This window comes from Sceloporus occidentalis, unplaced genomic scaffold, assembly GCF_023333645.1.
Source record: "Sceloporus occidentalis isolate IW3139 unplaced genomic scaffold, rSceOcc1.0.p SCAF_232, whole genome shotgun sequence".
NCBI lineage: Eukaryota > Metazoa > Chordata > Lepidosauria > Squamata > Phrynosomatidae > Sceloporus > Sceloporus occidentalis.
In genome coordinates, this window is record NW_028317212.1 from 637,569 (window position 1) to 659,604 (window position 22,036).

General features: G+C 46.8%; 1 protein-coding gene across 1 annotated transcript; it reads left to right on the plus strand.

The window, feature by feature from the left end:
- The first annotated feature begins 1,767 nt into the window (after positions 1 to 1,767).
- LOC149276647 (nucleolar protein 6-like) lies at positions 1,768 to 22,004 on the plus strand. Its single transcript, XM_089503423.1, has 26 exons — positions 1,768 to 1,961; positions 2,719 to 2,953; positions 3,218 to 3,334; positions 3,893 to 4,072; positions 4,291 to 4,459; positions 4,882 to 5,016; positions 5,181 to 5,344; positions 5,580 to 5,700; positions 7,332 to 7,390; positions 7,944 to 8,045; positions 8,200 to 8,315; positions 8,553 to 8,730; positions 8,825 to 8,947; positions 9,423 to 9,571; positions 10,033 to 10,108; positions 10,262 to 10,399; positions 10,913 to 11,030; positions 11,159 to 11,313; positions 12,733 to 12,896; positions 13,677 to 13,829; positions 14,216 to 14,313; positions 15,077 to 15,201; positions 16,744 to 16,833; positions 19,866 to 20,066; positions 21,141 to 21,242; positions 21,855 to 22,004. The coding sequence occupies exons 1-26, from the start codon at positions 1,768 to 1,770 to the stop codon at positions 22,002 to 22,004; spliced, it is 3,612 nt and encodes a 1,203-aa protein (XP_089359549.1).
- Positions 22,005 to 22,036: the final 32 nt, after the last annotated feature.

Sequence of the window (22,036 nt, forward strand, 5' to 3'; positions counted from 1 at the left end):
GGGGGTCGGTGCAGATAAAGTGATTTTCCCCCCTACCTCCGCTGGTAGCCGCTCCCTTCTTCCTCCTCCCGGCCCCTGGACGCGTCCGAATGCGCAGGGAGGGAGCGTCTGGCAGTTGTTGTGGGCACACAGAGCACCCGCCGTGTCTCAATCCGGGGCAACTTCTACAACACGGAGGGGGCACGACGGGGTAACAACGATGCAATCGCTCTAATCTTACCAGCAAGTGCCAGAACTGCTTTATACTTAACCCCGTGCTGTCAGACTGCAGATTCTCTCTGGAGGACAGAAGAGAGGGAGGGGATGGGAGAGAGAAGAGAGAGAGGAGTGGAAGAGAGAGAGAGAAAGAGAGGGAATGAGAGAGAGAAGAGAGAGAGGGGATGGGAAAGAGAAGAGAGAGAGGGTGGGAGAGAGGAGATGGGAAAGAGAAGAGAGAGAGGATGGCGGAGAGAAGAGAGGGGAGGGGATGGAAGAGAGGGGAGGGGATGGAAGAGAGACGTTTAATTACATGAAGGAAAAAGTTACAACAAGAGACCAGAATCTAACACTAGAGGGTCAGAGGCTGAGATGGAATGGAAGGAAGTTTTACTTTACTGAGAGGGTGGTGGATACGTGGAACAGCCACCCAGCAGAAGTGGTAGTGGCTATTACATTAAAGGAATGTTAAATAATGAGTGCATTTTTATTTTGACTTTTATGGTTATTAAACTCCAAGTGCCAGGAAGCTGGTAACTAGGGGGAGTTGTTGCTAGGGTGTGTGTGTGACTTATCAAAGGACCCCGTGCACAGCAGGCTGTAAAGCGAGACCCGCTCTTGGGGTTGTGAAATTGCGTCCTCGCGGTATATAACCCACGAGACCGCCGCCGGCAACAAACAGCCGAAAATCCCCCGGGATCCTGCAGACAAAACACCGAGGTCTCTGAGATGCCGGCTAATTAAACCTCAGGAGATCGGTTATCGTATTCCTTTGTTTAATCACATCAGAAACACAAACTTTTAATAGGTTTATTTTGGTTTCCACGGCAACAGCCTATCCTCTTCTGTCTAGGCTCCCAGCGGCCGCCTTCTCCTCCTGCACCAATCTTAATGTTACTTTTATAATCTCCCCGAATGGAGCAGCGCCATGGACTCTGCCGGCGCTCCGCATTTGCATGTAACATTAAACGACGACAGTAATGATCAGCGGCTGCTGTTGTGTCATGTGACAATTAAGCATTCCCCCCAAAAAAGGAATGAGACAGAATAAAGGATTGCTTTTGGGAAAGGTTTCAGTGAATGATGTTTGCGATGCTGCATATACCCCCCGGCCACCTGACACAGGGGGGCAAACGCCGGCTGGAGCGGCAGATCAGGTGCCGCAGCGCGTGGCTGCCGGCTGGATATGCTACATGAGCCCGCACTTGCCATGCCTCCCAACTGCCACGCTTTGCCACTCTGTACCTGGGAACTCTCCGGCTACTCGGGAGCTCCCATTGCGGGACACAGGCCATTTTTGCAGGGGAAGTGGGGCGTGCAGGAGGTCAGAATGTTTGCTGGGTATGAGGGTATCGCAGGGTTCTACAGCCCTAAAAGCCCCGATAATGTGTATAGAAACAGCAAGAGAACGGCTTTATAAATTAAACGGGGCAAATAAACCCCATTATTCTTCTTCTAAATGCCCCCCTCAGTTACAGTAATAACCTGTTACAATGTAAAGTTTGATGATGCAAAGAGGTTAAATGTTATGTCTCAGGTCATTTCTCAGGAAATCTGGGACAGTATGCAGGTATGACACGTGACATATCCCTCAGAGGTTACAGCAATACTCTGTCACATGATGCACGACACCGGAAGTGTGGGCGCAGCTGCCAGAAACCGCCATGGCGGATATCCTCTCCCGTGCGTCATTTCCTGACAGTGCCCACAACTAACATGGCCGCTCTCTCTCTGTCACCACCTCAGAGGCGAGGGGATGACGTCAGGTGTGCGCCGCTTCACAGTCCAATGAGAGAGTTCATGGTGGGCGGGGTTCCTGCTGCCTGGCTGCCCCGTGTCCCACGTGTTTAGAGGGTTAGAGAGATGAAGAGGAAACGGAGTCAGGCCCGGGAACCGGCACAGGTACCGGCAGGGGGAGGGGCCGGTGACTGGGAGAAGGCAGGTTCCGCTGGTGGCGGTTACTGGGTATACTGGTTAATAGGCTGATTGATATCAGTCACTGCATTCCACGCACTGTAATCGATTGTGACTTTTCAACTGCGACCCCCACGGTGCTAATTACTACCAGGGGTTACTGGTGAGCGGAACCGGAGGCCGGGTACTGCCCGGTACCGATAAGTAATAAACGGGTACAGCTGTATAAACCCAGAGGAAGTAGAGTCTTTAGTCGACCTACGTTACAAAGAAAGCTTCAGAGGCCTCAGAGGTCTCTTCTTCATGTGCCTGGTACAATGTGTCCGGCTCAGGGGAGAGACACTTAAATACATGAAGGAGGGAAGTTACAAGAGACAGATAGGGTGGTAGATACGTGCAACGGCCTCCCAGCAGAAGAGGGTAGTACAGTGAGGGTATAAAACATGCATGGGATAGACATACGGCTCCTGAATCTAAGATGAGACCGACGACTGATTAAGGTTTGAGTCTTTACTCAAACGGGGGGCCGGATGGGGCCGACCTGCCGGCAGGTTCTGTGAAGTGATTTTTTCAGTTACCGGCTGACGACGTCTGTCTGTCTATTTACAGAAAGCTGTTGAGGATGAGGAGGGCATCCGGTCGGAGGAAGCTGAGGAGCTGGATGATGCTGAGGGCCTCCGCGGGGGAGAAGAAAGCTGCAGCGGGAAGCGGATCTGTCCCGGGGGATATTCTGAGACCCGTCAAACTGAGCAAGGCTGAGCTCTACAAACCCCCCACCAACGAGGAGCTCAACAGGCTGAAGGAGACCGAGCACCTGTTTCATTCCAACATTCTGCGCATGCAGGTACCGGGGCGGCGGGGGAGTGACGGGGGGCAAATAATAATCCTCGTAGCTCAATTCTTGACAGGGGGGTCTGCCAGGGGGAGAGACGGAAAAAGAGGGAGAGAGAGAGAGAGGTCTGCCTGCCTGTCGGAGAGAGTATTTTCGACCAACGACTGGTTAAGGTCTTTACAGCGGAGGACGGGGGCCGCCGGGGGCCGATCTGCCGGCAGTGTGTTTCTGTGTCGGACGCTCTGTTGATGGAATCCGGTTGCGTTCTTTTTGTAGATCGAGGAGCTGCTGCAAGAAGTGAAGCTGAAGGAGAAGAGGAGGAAAAACATTGATAGTTTTTTGCACCAAATCAACTCCCTCCTGGGAGAAATCCCCGAGACGCAGGAGCGAGACGTGAGTGGGAAGACGAGCGCCTATAACCTATATAATCTGTATAACCTATATAGCGCCTATAACCTGTATAATCTAATCTATATATCCCCCCTATAACCTAAATAATCTATATATTCCCTAAAACCTATATAACCCCTATAACCTATAGAATCTATATATTCCCTATAATTTATAACCTATCCTATAGAATCTGTATATCCCCTATAACCTGTATAACCTATACAATCTATATAAGTAATTGTTTTGTGATCAGCTGGAAGCTCCGGTAGCAGCAAATCTCTGATCCAGTTCGGGGGGGGGGGGGTATCCTATTGCTGCATATCATTCGGGGAGGGGGGGGTTGTTGTGTATTGCTGCGTACCGTTTGGGGGGGTTGTGGTGTATCGCTGCATACCGTGCTGGGGGGAGGGGTAGTGTAATGCTGCATATCATTCGGGGAGGGGGGGTTGTGGTGTATCGCTGCATACCTTGCTGGGGGGGTCATTATTTTATATCTGTGTGCCGTTATAGTTCATCTCCCAGGGAAGTCGTTCTAATGAAGCTGTTCCTTTCTCGCAGCTCACGGACCAGTCCTGGCTCCCCAAGTCCGTGAAGGTCCCCATCCTGCAGATCCCGTACAGAGTGAAGGGCAGGTTTCGCTTTCAGCGCCCCTCCTCCATCAAAGTAGTCGGCAGCTACCTGCTGGGGACCTGCATCAAGCCGGAGATCAATGTGGATTTGGCGCTGACCCTGCCGCGGGTAACAGCCTCGCTCTGATAATAGCGTTTTAGGCAATCCTGAGAGTTCACAATTATCTCCGTATAATTAACCCTTTAATGGGGAATAACTTGTAATGGTTAATTAGGAGTATGGTGACTGGTTTGCCCGTCACTGAAATGCTGCCGGTTACCGTGGAAGCGGTTGCTGCCGTATGATCTGCCGGCGCGCGGTAACCTCTTTTGTGCCGTTCTCTACAGGAAATTCTCCAGGAGAAAGATAACCTGAACCAGCGTTACTTCCGGAAGCGAGCGCTCTACTTGGCCCACATTGCTGCGCATCTCGCAGATAATGAGCTTTTTGGCAGCGTGAAGTTTTCCTACATGAACAGCAACCACCTGAAACCCATCCTTTTACTCCGGCCTCACGGTGAGTTGTGGTAACGTAAGGACCCTTTAACAAATTTCCTCACCGCCCTGACTGTCTTTACAGCCTCTGATTGTAACAGCGCTACGGAACCTGCTGGCGCTATGTGAAGTTATACTGACATCTAGTGGATGTTTGGTAAACTACAGGAATGCTTATTACTGTGTTGGGTGGTCTACTGACATCTAGTGGCTGTTTGGTGTACTACATGATGCTACTAAATATATATATATATTTTTTTTGGGGGGGGGGGGCGGGGTTAAACATTCTTTCACTATTAAAAATCATTTAAAAAGTAATAGCATGCTTAGGGGAGTTGTGTTTCTCAATGCTACTACTAGTACTTTGGATTGTCCCACTTGTGTTAAATATTCACTGTCCAGGTAACGATTACTCATCACTGCTCTCTGTCTTATGGCCACCAGGTAAAGATGAGAAGCTGGTAACAGTCCGTATCCATGTCTGCCCACCGCCTGGGGTCTTCAAGGCCAGTCGTCTGTTCCCCAACAAGAACAATGTAAGAACAGCCTGGTTCACGGAGCAGCATTGTGACAAAGAGGGTACGTTTTGGCCTGGCAAAGGGGCTTTATGGGTTCCGTGTCCAGCAATGGGCCATAAGCTTCCGGTACAGGACATATTCCTTCCCACCGTCTTTTCGTTCAATTTTATTATTTGGCGTAAATCCTTCAGAGCCAAGAATCAGTGTTTTCGTTAAATTCCGCAGGGCCCATGGAGCCTGCCACCCCTCATTACAACACGGCCATCCTCTCCGACTTGGCCATGGAGCATCACCTTCACCACCTGTCTAGCTGTGCCACGGACTTCCCCGGCATGAAGGACGGGATCGCCATCCTCAAGGTCTGGCTTCGCCAGCGGCAGCTGGACAAGGTAAGACTATTCACCTAAAAAAGTATAAATATTTATTTACGTTTTGTTTAAACATTTTGAGTGTGGATTTTGCCGAGGACTGTTTGTCATGAGTAGGACAGAAAATCATTTTTTTAAGTAATATATCAATGTAAGATCCAGCAGAGGTCTGTCCAGGAGGTACCTGGTTTGTTTTAGAACCTCTTCTCTGGACGTTACCCTCTTAAAATGTGCTGCTGCTTCTGTTTTCTTCTAGGGTCGCGGCAGCTTCAATGGCTTCATGGTGTCAATGCTGGTGGCCTATTTGCTTTCCAAAAATAAGATTAACAAAGTTATGAGTGGCTACCAGGTCCTGAGGAACACCCTGCAGTTTCTGGGTGAGTTCTGAAACCGCTGTCTCGGCATATTCCGTGCGTCTCTAAATTGTAAGCTTAGGTGCCACACTCTGTGTCTGATGTTTTACTTTGTCAAATGCTCTTTGTAGTGTCATTTATTTAATCCTGTTTTTGGTACAGACCTTAAATTACTGGTGCTGTATAAATGCATATATATATATCTATCAGGGCTCGACAAATCCCAGGCGCCAGGTCACCATGGCGACTCCGAATTTTGTCCTGGCGCCTAGGAATTTGTCAGCGGGGGCGCTGCTGCTGTCTGCCCAGGAGTGTGGGCAGACAGCACAGCCACTCAGAGCCCGAGCCTGAGATCCCACGGAGTGATCCTGTAGGCTGAAAACCTGCAATAGTGTTTTCAGCTGCCGCAGGCAGCTTCAGGGAAGGGGGTTGTGTGTTGATTGGTTCCCCACACAAGTGTGGGGACCTGACCCAACACCCCCCTGCTGCCTGATCGCTCCATGAGAGCGACAGGGCAGCGTTAACCCTTCAATGCTGTGATCGCGGCATTTTAGGGGTTAATTCCCGTTTTGTACGGGGCTCTGCTGCTGGTGGCCTGCCTGGAAGCCCAGGCAGACCAGCAACAGCAAAAACGAGTCCCCCCACAAGCCCTTTGATGATTCCTGTAGGCATGGAAGCCTACAGCAGTCATCAGAGACTCCCTCCCTGCAATGGCTGCTCTATAGACCAGTAATTGCGTCCCAGCTGCCAGAGGCACACATGAGTGTGGAGAGCAGCCCCAACACCCCCCTGCTGCCTGATCGCTCCATGAGAGTGACAGTGCTGCGTTAACCCCTTCTATTCCACAATTGTGTATAACACATTCGTGGCATTTCAGGGGTTAACATTTGTCCCCACAAGTTTGTGGGGACTAAATATCAGTCAATGCTGTGCTTCAATGGAACATCAGCATCGAAAGAGTTAAAAAAAAAAATAATAAAAAAAATAAATAAATATATGATATATATATCAAAAAAATATGAAATAAAATAATAATAAAAAAAAAAAAAACAGCACTGAGCTGAAAGTCCAGGGTGCTTCCAGGTCAAACGCTGTGAGTTTAGTAAGTGGGCTGATGATCGGATCCCTCCTGACCAACTGTTAGTTTAAAAAAATCCTGGCTCCTAACTTTTTTAGCTGGCGCCGAGATTCACAACAAATTTGTCAAGCCCTGATATATATATAATGCTAATATACTTCCAGATGATAGGAAATGTTTCTGACATTGTTGCACTTTTTAACCAATTTTTAACTTTAAAAAAAAGAAAAAGCTTTTCCTTACATTGATTACTTAGCTTTAAAGAGCAAATCCCACAGTGCAGAGCTTTATGAGGGACAATGCCGTGCCGGTACGGCAAATATACATTGACATTGGATCAAAAAAAGGTAGCGCTTAGGTCTATTAAGCTGGAGCTGGTTCTGATACGACAAAGTAAATCGTTCCCGTAAGCGCGTGACGGAGGAGCGGGAGCAGACCGCTAGCGGAGGGAATGGTTTGGGGAGATATTTGTTAACAGGGAGGTGAATTTTGTCTTAAACCAGAACATCCTTTATGGATCCAAGCCCTGCGGGTGAAAGTCTTATTTTCTTCCTGCTTGTCTCGTCTGTTTCTGCAGCCGCCACGGATTTGACCGTTAACGGGATAGCGATGTCCAGCGGCTCCGACCATTCCCTGGTGAGTGATATTCAGTTAAACGTCCGCACTGCGTATACTGGAGGTCTCCGGATGACCGGGGAGCTGGTAACTACGTATCGCGAACCCTTAAATGATGAGACCCCCAGACGGATAATGAAGACACCCGGCGAGGGTCCGGAGAGGTTTACCACGGGTTTATTCAGGAAGGCTTAGTCTCAACAATTCTAGTTTTGCGATACAAAGTATAATCTAAGTTCTAAGAACTGCCCCTCTAAAGCCGACGTGTTATTCCTGGCGTTCTTGCGATCCGCGTCAAGCATCTTTGACGTTTGCGCGGATGGGTAGATCATTAAGGTGGCGGAAGTCCCATCGCGTTACAGACCGATGCTTGAAGTATTTATGAGGCTAAAGGCAAGACGAGCCAAGTTAAGGGGGTGCTAACCAAGCTGCATACAGAGACCCCCAAGGCAGGGACGTAGGGACTGGCTCTACTCTCGCGCTCCTCCGTGTTTTACCGGTTGGGTTGAACCATATGTTGCTTTCCTGTTGATGTTCTGATGTAGTAATAACGTTCCTATGTCTTATTTTCCAGCCATCGCTTGCCGATTTTCAACAAGCCTTTGAGGTTGTGTTTGTGGACCCGTTGGGACTCGTGAATCTATGTGCCGACATGACGGCCGCCACGTACAGACAGGTGAGGTGCTTTAGAACAGGTGGCAGCTCCCGATGACGGCCGTTTAATGGCCTCGTCTACAATATCGCAATATATCAACGTTTTAAAACCTTCCTACCCCCCGCGCTCTTGGATAAGAAGCCCCTTTTAAGGACCCTTCCTTCTTTATCTTCAGATCCAGTTTGAGGCTCAGGAGTCTCTGAAGACTTTGGACGACGCGACCATCGATGGATTCCACCTCCTCCTCATGGTTTCCAAGCCTTTCATCAGGACGTTCGATCATGTCTTTCAGTGAGTGCCTGCAAAACCACCTCCCCCTATCCACGGAAAGTGGAGAAGTTGTTGTGTTTTTTTTTTTATTTTTATAAAATTACCAAAATTCATATGTATGCAAAACATAAATCGTATCTGAGCCCTGGTGGCCTCCGTCGCTCGGAACCTGTGTGCGAGAAGAGAACCTCCTGGGCTCTATGCTCCTATAGTTTGGTGTGGAAAGGACCCCCGGTTACCCACCTTCTCTCCCTCCAGCCTGACCCGCGTCGCCCAGCTGCAGGAAGCCTGCAAAAAGATGAAGCTGCTGAACGAGCTGATGGACCGGGGAGGCGATTACGTGTCGGCTGCGCTGCCGTTCCTCCTGTCCGTGTTAAACCAGGGACTGGACAAGAGGGTGGCTCTGCTGTCCCACGCGCTGCCGCAGACGCCGGAGGTAACCCGCGGGCCCCGTCGTGGACGTTCGCCTTTAAGCCGAGGTTGCCCTCCCGCTGCTTTGCGTCTAATCGATGACGTTGCTCTCTTTCCAGTGGTCCGTAGGGGACGATCCTCGCAAGCACAAGGACGTCGGTCAGCTCTCCGTAGGCCTCTTGCTAACCACGGAGTTCTATAGCAGTGTACTGGAAAAGGGGCCGGCAGCGGACAGCCCGGAGGTGAGTCTCCTGCTTCTTTTATATTGCTTGAATAATTTTATTTCTAGACTTGTGCGTTCGTATTCGAGTTGCGTCTTCGTTGCTCAAACCGAATACTAAATAAATTTATATGGTGGCGGGTAAACGTACGCGAAGAATCGTCGTTTTTCATGTTCGTCTTAAGAAATATCTCCGTGGTCCCTTCCCCCATACAAGCCACTGCCTCTAGCTTATCTATAAGTCTTCGGAGTATAGCAAAGGGTTAACGGGAATCCATTGGATCGCGCCAGAAGGGCAGCTGGCCTTCATTGGCTGATGGCAGAGGAGCCCCCTGCCGGCGACCAGTAGAGTCGCTCTTACAGACCTTTAAAATCCTGGCGCCAAAGCTGCTGTGTACTGTTACCACGGTAACCCGTATTAACCCCTGCTTAAAAAAAAAATAAAATAATCCTAAATCGGCGCCGGATCCTTAATCGGCAGCGTTTTGTTTCTCCAGGCCGCGGAGTTCCGCAAGTTCTGGGGCGAGAAGTCGGAGCTGCGTCGCTTCCAGGACGGCTCGATCTGCGAAGCGGTGGTCTGGCCGGGAAGCAACCTCCAGGAGAAACGGCGGATCCCGGAGCTCGTCGTGAAACACTTACTGGGCCTGTGAGTCCCGCGTTCTGCCGGCGTTTCTGCGTATATCGGGAAATTATAAATATATTGTTACCAAATCACCAATAAGTGGCGTTTATGGATTTAAAAACCGCTCGCCCTGAGGCTTTTGCTCCGGATAAATAATTATTTTTATTATAACTAGATTTGTGTTGTTGAGAGTATTGAATTTTTTTGTTATAATTTTCAGTCTAATAATTAAGGTATTATTCATATTCATATTTTTTTTGTACTGATTTATTTCTTCCGCTGTAATATATCAGTACAAATGACATCACTTGGATAAAATTTTCTTGAATTCTGTGCATTTTATTCTTATTTCTTCTATGTAGCGCCATCATATTCCACGGCGCTGTACAAGTGGGTATTTGTCTGTTATGTGCGGTCTAATACTTAAGATTAAGTGCCGAAGTGTGAAACGCGCGGTCCCTTCACGCTTGTTGTTCCGTTTTCAGACACGCTGACGTTCCCGAATCGTGCGTCGCCTACGCTGGTAATTTGCTGGATTGCGTCCTTGTCAGGGGCAGAGAGGTAAGGAGTGGGGGGGGGGGGGTAACACAGTGGGCGATATAGACCCCATTCGTACAATTTTTGACAGGATCTTGTGGAAGTTATACCGTTATACAGCGTCCCCTCTGTTAAAGTGTAGAATTGAGCCCTGGCTGATTGTTCTGGTTGTTTCAGGCCGGGACGGGCGAGGAGCACATGGTCAGCATTGTACAGTCTTACGATGATCTGAGCAGAAAGCTCTGGAATCTGGAGGACCTTCCGCTTACTGTGACCTCTGTCCAAGGAACCCACCCGGCCCTCCGCTACACGGACGTGAGTGATCGCCGGATTCAGCGCCGGTTATTGTATCTGTAAATTATATATTCGTTATACGTTGTATTGTTTTTGTTAAATATATAAATACTGTATCTGCTCGATTATAAGACTCCTCCCCCAAATTTGAGTTGAAGTTTTATTAGTAAATATTCACATGGAAAAATGTTTTCATATTTTAATAAAAACTGAGAAAAATTCATTTTTTTGTTTTGTTTTTATTTCCTTTTATTTGCCAATCTGCCCCATGGCTTGCTATTCGCCCCCCCCCCCCCCCAGGAAGGCCTTATACCCCCCCATATGCTACTCTGCCCCCCTGTTTGCCTTATGCCCCCAACTTACCGATGCATCCCTAGACTTGGCCTCCGTGCACCAGACTCCCTGGTGTCAAGTGGGGGCAGCCGTTGGACGGTGTGTGTGTATATGTATGTGTGTATGTATATATTATATATATATATATATATATATATATATATATATATATATATATATTATTGTTTTACCTTTTGACAGGTGTTCCCTTCTGTTCCGGTGAAACCCGAGTGGTCCTTCTACAAAGTGTTGAAGGATAAGAAGTGTCTCGTCCCCTTGGAAGACAAGCCGTGTCCTGCATACATCTCTCCGGTGAAAGGTGAATCATTAATATATCCTCTCTATTTGGGGCCGCTGTGTTCGGATCTACGTTTGGGGGCTGTTTGGATATTTTGGGTCCTTGGCGTGCCTCTGGTTTCTGACGGCGTCCGCGTCTCTCCCCGGCAGTGATCTGTCACATGGAAGGCAGCGGGAAATGGCCGCAGGATAAAGACGCCATTAAGAGGGTGAAAGCCGCATTTCAGATCCGTCTGGCGGAGCTGCTGAGAGCCCAGCACGATCTGCCGTGTAAAGTGACGGCCGCCTTCACCGATGTCTACAAGGTGAGACCGGGCGGCTCCGGGCCCCACGCGGCTCCGGGCCCCACGCCGTTACAGCTTCCTTATAGAGGGAGCTAAGCTAATACTGTCATCTTATTCCTTCCTCCGATGATAGAAAACTGACACATCTAAGAAGCTTTTTCAGCCTATCGGTGCCTGCTTTTGTGTCATGTGACATTTAAGTGTTCCCTGAAAAATCTACATAGTTACAGCTTTATTTTGGGGATGAGGTTTTAGCTTTCAGCAGATTCTGGTGCTGCATTTAGTTATTGTGCTTTTTACAGCAGAATGAATGGAATAGCACATTTTAATGTGTGTGTGTGTGTCTGTGTGTGTATATATATATACTGTAGGGAACATCTCACACATGGGGCGGCAATGACAGTATTCACACAGGCAGCAGGTTTCAAAAGTTCGAGAGGGGGTTTATTTAAATGATTTAGGCGCAGAGCACCTTGCAAACAAATCAAACTCTAAGCCTGGCCGGCTCTAACTAAACATCAGGATCCCTCTCTATCCCACTACAGGCCTAAGGTCTGGCACCAAGCAAAATAACAAGTTGTCCATAGGGAAAGCTTCATACCTGGTGGGCTGCAGCGCTGGCTGTAGCTGCTCCTTGTCTCTCCTACCCCCTGCATACCTAACAGCCCTCTCTTTTAAGGCTTCCTCCCCAATAATAAGCATAGGAAGCCTCACCTGAGGACCCCTGGGAGTAAGGAAAACCCGTAGTGGACTAGGGGTGTGGACTGGAGCTCTCCCGCTTCCAACCTGTCCTCCAGTCCAAGTAATCCAGCCCATGTAACTTTAACAAAAGAGCCCTAGCAGACTACGCTCTGCTAAAGCAGCCTGTATCCTCCTGGATGTCTGCTACCGTGCCTGGCTGAGAAAACCGGGTGGGATATACACCCCATCCACCACTTTCCCATACACTTTACCACAATATATATAATATACATATTCCCTGTGAAATGGAAGAAAGAATTATGCAAATTCAATTTTACTTCCTCAATATTTTCCCTTTTTGTCATATAACATCGTGAGAGGAGAGAAGTTAGGATGGAAAATCTGATATAAATAGAATACAAATCCCGACGCTTCCGTCTACGAGCGGGAACTTCCAGTGACGTCCTCCCCCGATCCTGCGTTAAAATAAATATTCCCCAAAATGAATTGAAAAATAAATATAATGCAATTCTCATATATTGTGTTAAAAGCTGTGATTGAGATGATTCCCCAATAAATGTCTTTCCTCTGTCTGTCTTTCCTCTGTCTTTCCTCTGTCTTTCCTCTGTCTTTCCTCTGTCTTTCCTCTGTCTTTCCTCTGTCTTTCCTCTGTCTTTCCTCTGTCTTTCCTCTGTCTTTCCTCTGTCTTTCCTCTGTCTTTCCTCCTCTGGTCTGACCGTCTTTGTATTCGTGTTGCAGGACGGTTACGTGTTTCGTGTGCACGTCGCTTATCACCGGGAGCCTCAGTACATAAAGGAGTTCGTCACGCCGGAGGGGATGCTGAAGTCACAGGAGACGGAGGAATCCCGGCAGCTTGAGCTGGAGACGCTCCACTTGCCGCACCTGACCAGCACGTTACACGGGTACGGTTTTTTGGACTGTATCTTGTTTGACAATATAAAGATCTGTTTTATGTTTAGATGAGTGCCGCTCAACAGTTAGGGCTCACTTAGAAATTTCCTTGTTTTTAAAAGAAAAGCAGATTTTGTCCGTTAAAATAACATGAAATGGATCAGAAATCCAGCGGAATGGAATCTTTTCTTAGGCGTACACGGGCCCTTTATCACTCCCATCACTCCTGTGTTCCAATGGCCCTTTATCACTCCCATCACTCCTGTGTTCCAATGGCCCTTTATCACTCCCATCACTCCTGTGTTCCAATGGCCCTTTATCACTCCCATCACTCCTGTGTTCCAATGGCCCTTTATCACTCCCATCACTCCTGTGTTCCAATGGCCCTTTATCACTCCCATCACTCCTGTGTTCCAATGGCCCTTTATCACTCCCATCACTCCTGTGTTCCAATGGCCCTTTATCACTCCCATCACTCCTGTGTTCCAATGGCCCTTTATCACTCCCATCACTCCTGTGTTTCATTGGCCCTTTATCACTCCCATCACTCCTGTGTTCCAATGGCCCTTTATCACTCCCATCACTCCTGTGTTCCAATGGCACGTTGTGTTCGCTGATCCAAGTTTAGGTTTAAAAGGCTAATTGATGGTTAGGAAACCCTTTTGTAATTATGTTACAGCCAGAAATATTCTTGTTTTCCCATGAAAAGAGCTCAGTGACCCCAAACTTTTGATCGGTAGTGAGTGTTTCTTTGCATGCCTAATCACGTTCTCTGCCCCCCCCCCCCGCAGACTCCATCAGCAGCACCCAGCCTTTGGGGGCACGTCTCGTCTGGCCAAGCGCTGGATTAACTGTCAGCTCTTGGGGAGCAGCTTCTCCGAGGAATGCGTGGATCTGTTGGTTGCTCACCTGTTTCTGCACCCTGCTCCGTTCAGCGCCCCCAGGTACCCGCCGGGGTCTCGTATAACGCCGTCCGCTATTCAAAAAGTCCTAGCGGGAAAAGCTCTTTCACTTTTAGATTAGAAAATGTATCTCAGATTACGGGGGTCTGCATCCTAACGCCTGGGGGGACCCTCACACCTTTTAAATGGAAAGGGACATATTGGCCCTGGCAAGCAGGGGACTTCTGAGTTAGAGCCTTTAAGATCCTATACCTTCTCAAAATAAGTAGTGTCGGCGAGGGTCGGATTTTCGGCTGGGATGTCAAAGGTTAAAAAAAAAAAAAAAAAAAAAGCCCTGGGCGCTGATTAACTCAACGGCTTTATTGTCTCCAGGACTTTGGGTTTCTTATAAATCAGCGGACTGCTATAATATGTTATTTTTTTTGCAGCTCCCCTCAGGTGGGATTCTTGCGCTTCCTTCACCTTTTGGCGACTTTTGATTGGAAGAACAGCCCCCTGATAGTGAATCTGAACAGAGACTTAAAGGGTGAGTGTTTGCCTAAATCCGCTGACCCGTCGTCGCCCTTCTCTCATTCCAGAAGACGTTCTTAAACCGAAGCAAATGTGCTGGAAGGGACAACCAAAATTCTAAATAATTACCATCTCTTCTGTGTGTCGGCTCTCGCAGTTTCCTTGGTACTCCTTTAAACACCAAGGCTGCGTTCCTGGATTCCTTAAATTGCGGTTTTATTAGAAATTTGGCGGTTTTGACACCATTTCAACACTCTGTTCGTATCAGAATTTGGGGCTCTTGTCATTGGCTGGAAATGTTTTTCTTTAAACCATAGCCCACCAGCCCCCCCCTCCCCCACCGGGCCTATCAGTACTGGCCGGCAGATAAGCTGCCCCTCGGGGCCGTCTGGACGTTGATATTTTACCTCCTGTTTATTCTTTTTAGAATTTAGGAAATCTCATACACACAGATGTAATTTTATGTTATGATATATATGTATATAATTATATAGCAACATTATGATACATAAATATATAACGTTATTATATAATATATATGTGTATATATAGATATCATTTTATAATATGTTATGATATATATGTATATAATTATATAATAATAATGACGTAATAAAGTAGAACGTGGGATCGCTTTAAGTCCGCTTTGAAGAGTCAGGGCTTTCCGGAGGAACCTTAAACCGTTAAAACTTGAGTTTTTATAATCTAGACATCAATGTTGTTTTTTTTTATTTTTTTTTTAATTTAAAGAATCCCCTCTTGTTTTCCGTCTTCTTTAGGTACGGACTTTACAGAAATTCAGAATGATTTTGTGTCGTCGCGCATGCAGCTCCCGGTTATGTTCATCGCTACCCCCAGGGAGAGGAAGGACTCCGTGTGGACCAGGAAGCAGCCGTCCGCGCAGGTAGGGGGTGGTTTAACGTGTATGTATGTATGTGTGTGTGTATGTGTATATATATATATAATATGTATACACGCAAACATTTGAAGGAGCAGGCGGCAGTCTGGCACACTAGGCGATCCGGCAGGTCACGGCTCTGCCGGGGGCCGGATTCAACCCCCGGGAAACTACCCTGGGAACGCGTGATGCATGGAGGCTCAGACAGACGAAGAAAGAAGGTTTTGCAGAAAGAGAGTCGAGAAGCAGCTTCCTTCAATGCGCCCCGAAAACATATATTCTAGGCTTTACCGCTCTGGGGTGGAGGTGGTGGGTGTCATATTCTGCCCCCTTTGGTGCGGTAGGTGGTAGAGGGTAATACGGCGGGGGGGGTGTATTTAAACACGCACGGGATAGGCATACGGCTCCTGAATCTAAGAAAGTGCCCGATAGTTTTAGCACCTGATGCCAAATAACAGCAGGGCGTGCGGAGGCTCGGCTGCCGAATCGCTGCCAACTTATCTTTATTTAAGAACCGAAGAGAGAGATCAGAAAAGCGTGAAGGGATTCGCCTGGAGGGCAGCGATCCGTCTTCATCCAAAAGGTGCGAGCGGAACCGTGTAACCTCGCTGACAATTACAGCGAAAAACAACCGTGCTCCAGACAAGCCCGTGCGAGGACTTGGCTTATGTCCCACCACAGCCATTGGAACGCTAAAAACAACCCCTCTGTGCATGTACAGTCAACAGAACAACTTCTAACAAACCTTTAGAGTTTCAGAAATCAAAAGAAATAAAATGGTGACATCGGTTTGTGGCACCGCATGCAAATAAGTCTTCATTTGCATATGGCGCCTGGTGTTGATGTCATAGATAGGGAGACAATGCGGGCCTATCAAAAGCTGTCTTCTCTCGGGCTGTACCTTGCTATTTAATTGTATTAAAGGCACTGATGGTGTTCTTTAAATAAAGTTAGTTGTGTTTGAAAACACTACAGCCTCGACTGTTAAGCAGCACCGCTACCGGTTTCCTTGCGCATGTACAGAGGCGTCAGGGCTGCCTTCCTGCACCCCCAATACGTTATCCTGTTATGGCTGATTTCAGGATTGAACCCTGGCACGTGTATTAAACAATTAAAATTTTCTTAATTATTATTTAATTAACAATCTTTTTCTTTTTTTTTTTTTTTAATCAGATTTCATTTCACATTTTTTAAGTAGTTTTTTGAATTCAGTTTTAATTCTATTTAATATGATTTAGCATTTTGTTTAAAAAAATAAATAAAAAATAGTAGTAATAATAATTATATGAAGGTTCCACAAAAATAAAATGTTACTTTAGCCTTTCTCCGGTTTCTCGGGGTCGTAATGCTTGCTGTTTCTTGAGCTTCACATGCAGTGGATTCCGGATCTTTACTGCACTTCCCCCGCAGAACACTATGTTGAGAGTTTCTTGCATGAGGTCGTACTCATTAATGGGAGATCTGTGCTGTAGACGTGGTCTTCCGATGCCTTTTGTACGTTTTTGGTGAACGCTTACCCTTGACACGGACTCTTTCGCCTCTCCACAGATCCTACAGCGCCTCATTCTTCTCTCTGTGGAGTCTCTGCGAGTTCTGGAAAAGCAGCTTATGGACCCACTGGAAGAACACAACATAAAGGTGAGTGGGCGTTCCACGGGTGTCTTATGGGTCGTGAATGTGGGCTCAGAGGTAATGGAACGCGGCGTGCGCCTAAACGATGCCCGATGCCAAAAATACTCCGCGCGCCGATGCTGCGAGGCTCTAATCGTTTTTCCGGTTGGTTCAGTACAGTTATTTTAACGAGGTTCTTTTCCCGAGGCTTTGGGTTAAGATAACTATTTAGTTGGGCTGATAGATGTAACCTCACAGGGTTTAAGGGGGCCAGAGAGAGAGTGAAGTGGCATCGGCCAAACAAGCCACGGGGGAAGTTACCCGAAAGCTCCATTACACGGGGTTGCAATAGTCCTGGTGGGAAATCTGAAGCGCACAAATCAGTGTTTTATCATTATACGTCGGTTACATTAACACGTAAATGGTGGCATGTGGGCGCGAAAGGGTTAAAATATTGGCTGTTTTAAGCGTCAGCGGAAGCGTAGAACTCCGTCCTGTACCCAAATATACAACCGGAACCCGATAGAATTTAGAACTCGGACAGGGAGTTCTTGGAACATGGACTACCTGCTGATTGTTTGCTCCTCAGATGTCTGGTTCCAAAACATTGCTCGGTGCCACAAGCGTGGAGTCCAGGGGGCCACTGGATTGAATGAATGTGATTTTGTGGTGGCTGCAGCAGGGTGGCAGATTCCCACTAATCTCTTGCCTATGTCTTGGGCTGTTTTGTCTGTTGGCTGGAAATATTACAAGTAAATTATACTATATCGCCGAGGGTAGGTGTTACCCTATTACCTCCAGCAGAGGGCGCTGTGGGCACTCTCTACAGAGACCTCGCACAGTATTGCTATAATGCAGGTATGCGGTCATGAAATTTAAATAAAAACATTGAGCGTATACATTTATTATATATATATAATTAGAATTATTCATTGTGTTATTCATACTCATATTATATTAGTATTTATTATAAATATATATAATTATTATTCATATTATGTGTCTTCTGCTGTTTCAAATAACGTCCCGTGTAGAGACAGGAGAGATGTTCTGGAGGCGGGTAGGGTGGTGGAAAGTACAGTTTCTTGGCCCCGGCCCATGTTTTGGGGCCCGTGTATTTACATGTCTGCCACTTACTCTGTCTGCACCCCGTAGGGTAATTTTTTTTCATTGTATTTTTTTAACCAACCTTTTCAAAAATATCACGGCTTTACCTTTGCAGAGTTTTGCTGCAGAGGTCTGTGAGGTAGGAGGTGGCATCTCGGGTTAATGTACATTATTAACCCCCCCATGCATATTAAAGACTTGGGTAGAAGCTGCAGCTCACTGTAACAAATAGCACTTATTGTGCTTGCGCTCCATCTCAGGTCAACCAGAACCAATCGCTGGGAGTTGGCCTTTAAACGACAATCCGCAGAACGCCGCTCCTTGCCCTAATCTGCCTCCCGATCAGAGCCTTGCGGTGCCAGCTGATCGGGTGACGGGCCCGCATTCTCTGCCAGCGCAATGCACTCTGTAAACAACAGATCTAAGCTACGCTCCGGCCACTGTGTGCGCTTTAACGCATGTCTTAGCTGATATAATGCATAGTATAATGTATAGAAAAATCAGCGAGCGGTCCCTGTATAATGTAAGATAAATAAGTGAGCCGGCCCCCTGTATAATGTATAGATAAATCAGCGAGCCGGCCCCCTGTATAATGTATAGATAAATCAGCGAGCCTGCCCCCTGTATAATGTATAGATAAATCGTCGAGCCGGCCCCCTGTATAATGTATAGATAAATCAGTGACTGGCCCCTGTATAATGTATAGTTTAAATCAGTGACTGGCCCCTGTATAATGTATAGTTTAAATCAGTGACTGGCCCCTGTATAATGTATAGTTTAAATCAGTGACTGGCCCCTGTATAATGTATAGATAAATCAGCGAGCCGGCCCCCTGTATAATGTATAGATAAATCAGCGAGCCGGCCCCCTGTATAATGTATAGATAAATCAGTGACTGGCCCCTGTATAATGTATAGTTTGAATCAGTGACTGGCCCCTGCATAATGTATAGATAAATCAGTGACTGGCCCCTGTATAATGTATAGTTTGAATCAGTGACTGGCCCCTGTATAATGTATAGTTTAAATCAGTGACTGGCCCCTGTATAATGTATAAATAAATCAATGAGCTTGGGCTGAGGCAGGAAGTGGTTTACAACTTCCTGCTTGGGCTGACATGGGGAGGGAACAGGAAGCGGCTGACAACTTCCTGCTTGGGCTGACGGGAGCATCCTGATGCAGCCTGCCCTGAGGGATCATGGGAAATGGAGGAAGAAGAAGTTCCCTGGCTATGGCTTTGTTAGGGGGAAATATGATGTCAGACTAGATATTCTTCATGTAGATGTCGAAACAAAGCATTAAATAATAATACATGTATAGTCCGTGTGTGTATATAATATACACAACAACCCGACCCATGGTGTGTGATATATATATATATATGTGTGTGTGTGTATATATATATATATATATATATATATGTGTGTGTGTGTGTGTATATTATATATACATATATATAATAAAACACATTAATAAGGTTTTGGTAGCCCTATAAACTGCTTTGTGTGCCCACTATGTAGGAGGTGAGAGTCGGTTCTCGCCCTATTGAGAGTGTGCCTTGACGTGGCGGGTGAGCTTAATTATGCTTTGGCCAATTCATATAACCAAAACCTCTCGTTTATATTATGTTTATATATTTGTTGCCACTTTATTGGGGTGAGGAGCGCAGACAGCGTTTGGTTTTTGTGTACGCTGTATGTGCAGCGCGCTCACACCGGTTTGGTTACACATTTGTATTATTTGAGCCTGGAACTAGTTTAGCGCACCGGTTATGCCGTGCCTAGCGGCCCCCGACCCTCCGCTTGCAGGCAGGTGCGCGGGGAGCTGGGGATAAGCTGTCCTGTAAATCTCGTAGAAATCCTGTTTGTTTTCATTACTTTCGGGGACTTTCCAGTTGATCCGATGCCGAGAATGGCGCTTAATATCTTCATGCTCTCTTTCTGTCTTCTTTAGATGATTTTCCGGCCGTCGCTGAACCTGTACGATGTTTTGATTCGCCTGAATCCCAAGCAGATTCCTCGCCACCGGGAGGCGCTGGACACCCCGCTGAAGTCCTTTGTGCGGGGCGTGCTGAAAAGCGACGCTCCTGTCAAGGACCTCTTCTTCCCAGTGGTGGATTATGACCCTGTCCAGTTATACCTCAACGAGCTCAGAGTAAGGATCTGCATACTGACCTGATAACAAATACATAATATAATCGTTTATGGTTATATTCATCTTTGTCTTAATGGCTAAAGGACAGAATTCTAGGTAATCATGGAGTCCTTTCTAGCTTGACTTTCAATGGACTGCCTTCCACCCGAGACAGAAGGCAGCACGATAAGGAGTCGCTGGGGTTGTCTGGTTGCTTTGGGGCAGATAACGGGGAAAACACCAACAGAATACTGCAAGAATAGAGCTGTCAACAAACGAAAGCTAACATTTTAAAATAAATCACCATTCTGTGAGCGATACTACCTAGAAAATAACAAAATTAATCTGGGCTAAGGGAGGTCCCGTCTTTTATTTTATTATTTTTTTGTTTTTTTGAAAAGCCAATTTTGTCCATTAAAATAACATGAAAAGGATCAGAAATCCAGCGCAGACAGGGTTAATGTTGTAAATGACTATTGTAGCTGGAAACATTCCCATCAATCCTGTGTTCCAATGGCCCTTTATCACTCCCATCACTCCTGTGTTCCAATGGCCCTTTATCACTCCCATCACTCCTGTGTCCCAACGGCCCTTTATCACTCCCATCACTCCTGTGTTCCAATGTCCCTTTATCACTCCCATCACTCCCGTGTTCCAATGGCCCTTTATCACTCCCATCACGCCCGTGTTCCAACGGCCCTTTATCACTCCCATCACTCCCGTGTTCCAATGGCCCTTTATCACTCCCAAGTTTTAGTTTAAAAGGCTAATTTCCTTGTTTTCTATGAGAACAGCTGAGTGACCCCAAACTTTTGCCAGTGCCAGTTTTTAAAAATATTTTTAGCTGGGTGTGAGGCTGTCACCCGTATATCGATTAACCGCATACAATGGTCGCCGCTGCAAATTAAAGGAGTTCATTGGACAACATGAAACAAAACACACATTTTGCACACGTTACTAAGTCCGCTGCGCAGACACCAATAGTATATCACCATAAGATAAAAAAAAACTTAAATTCTGGTTTTCTGCTATTCAAGCTTCAGATCTTCCAGGGTTTATTTCCATGTTTTGAAAGTAATGACTGATCTCTTACAGGAGGCCTATGAAGAATTTGCTCTGTTTTTCTACGACTCCCACGGAGGGGAAGTGATTGGAGTTCTATGGAAGCCATCAAGCTTCGAGCCGCAGCCATTCAAAGTGAGTAGACTTGGAGCATAATGCAGAATGAAATCTGTTACTTTACTGAGGGTAGTAGATAAGTGGAACAGCCTCCCAGCAGAAGTGGTAGAGGGTAATACAGTGAGGGTATTAAACATGCATGGGATAGACATACGGCTCCTGAATCTCAGACGAGACCAACGACTGATAAAGGTTTGAGTCTTTACAGCAGGAGAAATGGGCGACGGATGCACGTTGTGTGAAGCTCTACGCCACCCAGCATTCAGCAATAAAAGTGTTAATTGTGCACGGTTTGGAGCACTATAAAAAGCCTCTGAGTTGTACATGCGCCCCCAGTGCCTGCTCTAATTAGATAATCACCTTTTTACTGTCTCGTCACGCTTTGCCTTTAACCAAATTCTGATAAAGCCCCCAAAATTGACCCCATGTGAAAAAAAATAAATGCAAAACTCACAGCTTTCTGTGAAGGGGCGGGGCATCACAGTAGGGAGGAGCCATTATGCAAATCATGTAATATTTAATATGTTATATGAATGGCTGCTTTCACTGCCGGGTGGATGAGATGGGTTGTACGTATATATACGTCATTCGCGGGGAAACGCCTCTAGTTTTCGTTCCTTTTTCTTGCAGACGACCAACGCAAACGGAAGGGTAATGGACAAGGACAGCAGCCCCCCTGTGATGATCCCCAACGTGGAAGCCATCTTAGAAGACTTCCGGATTCTGGGAGAAGGCCTCGTCCACAACGTGGAGACTCGGACTGAGAAATGGGCCATTTAAAAAAAAAAAAAAAAACCCTTCCAGATCCGGTG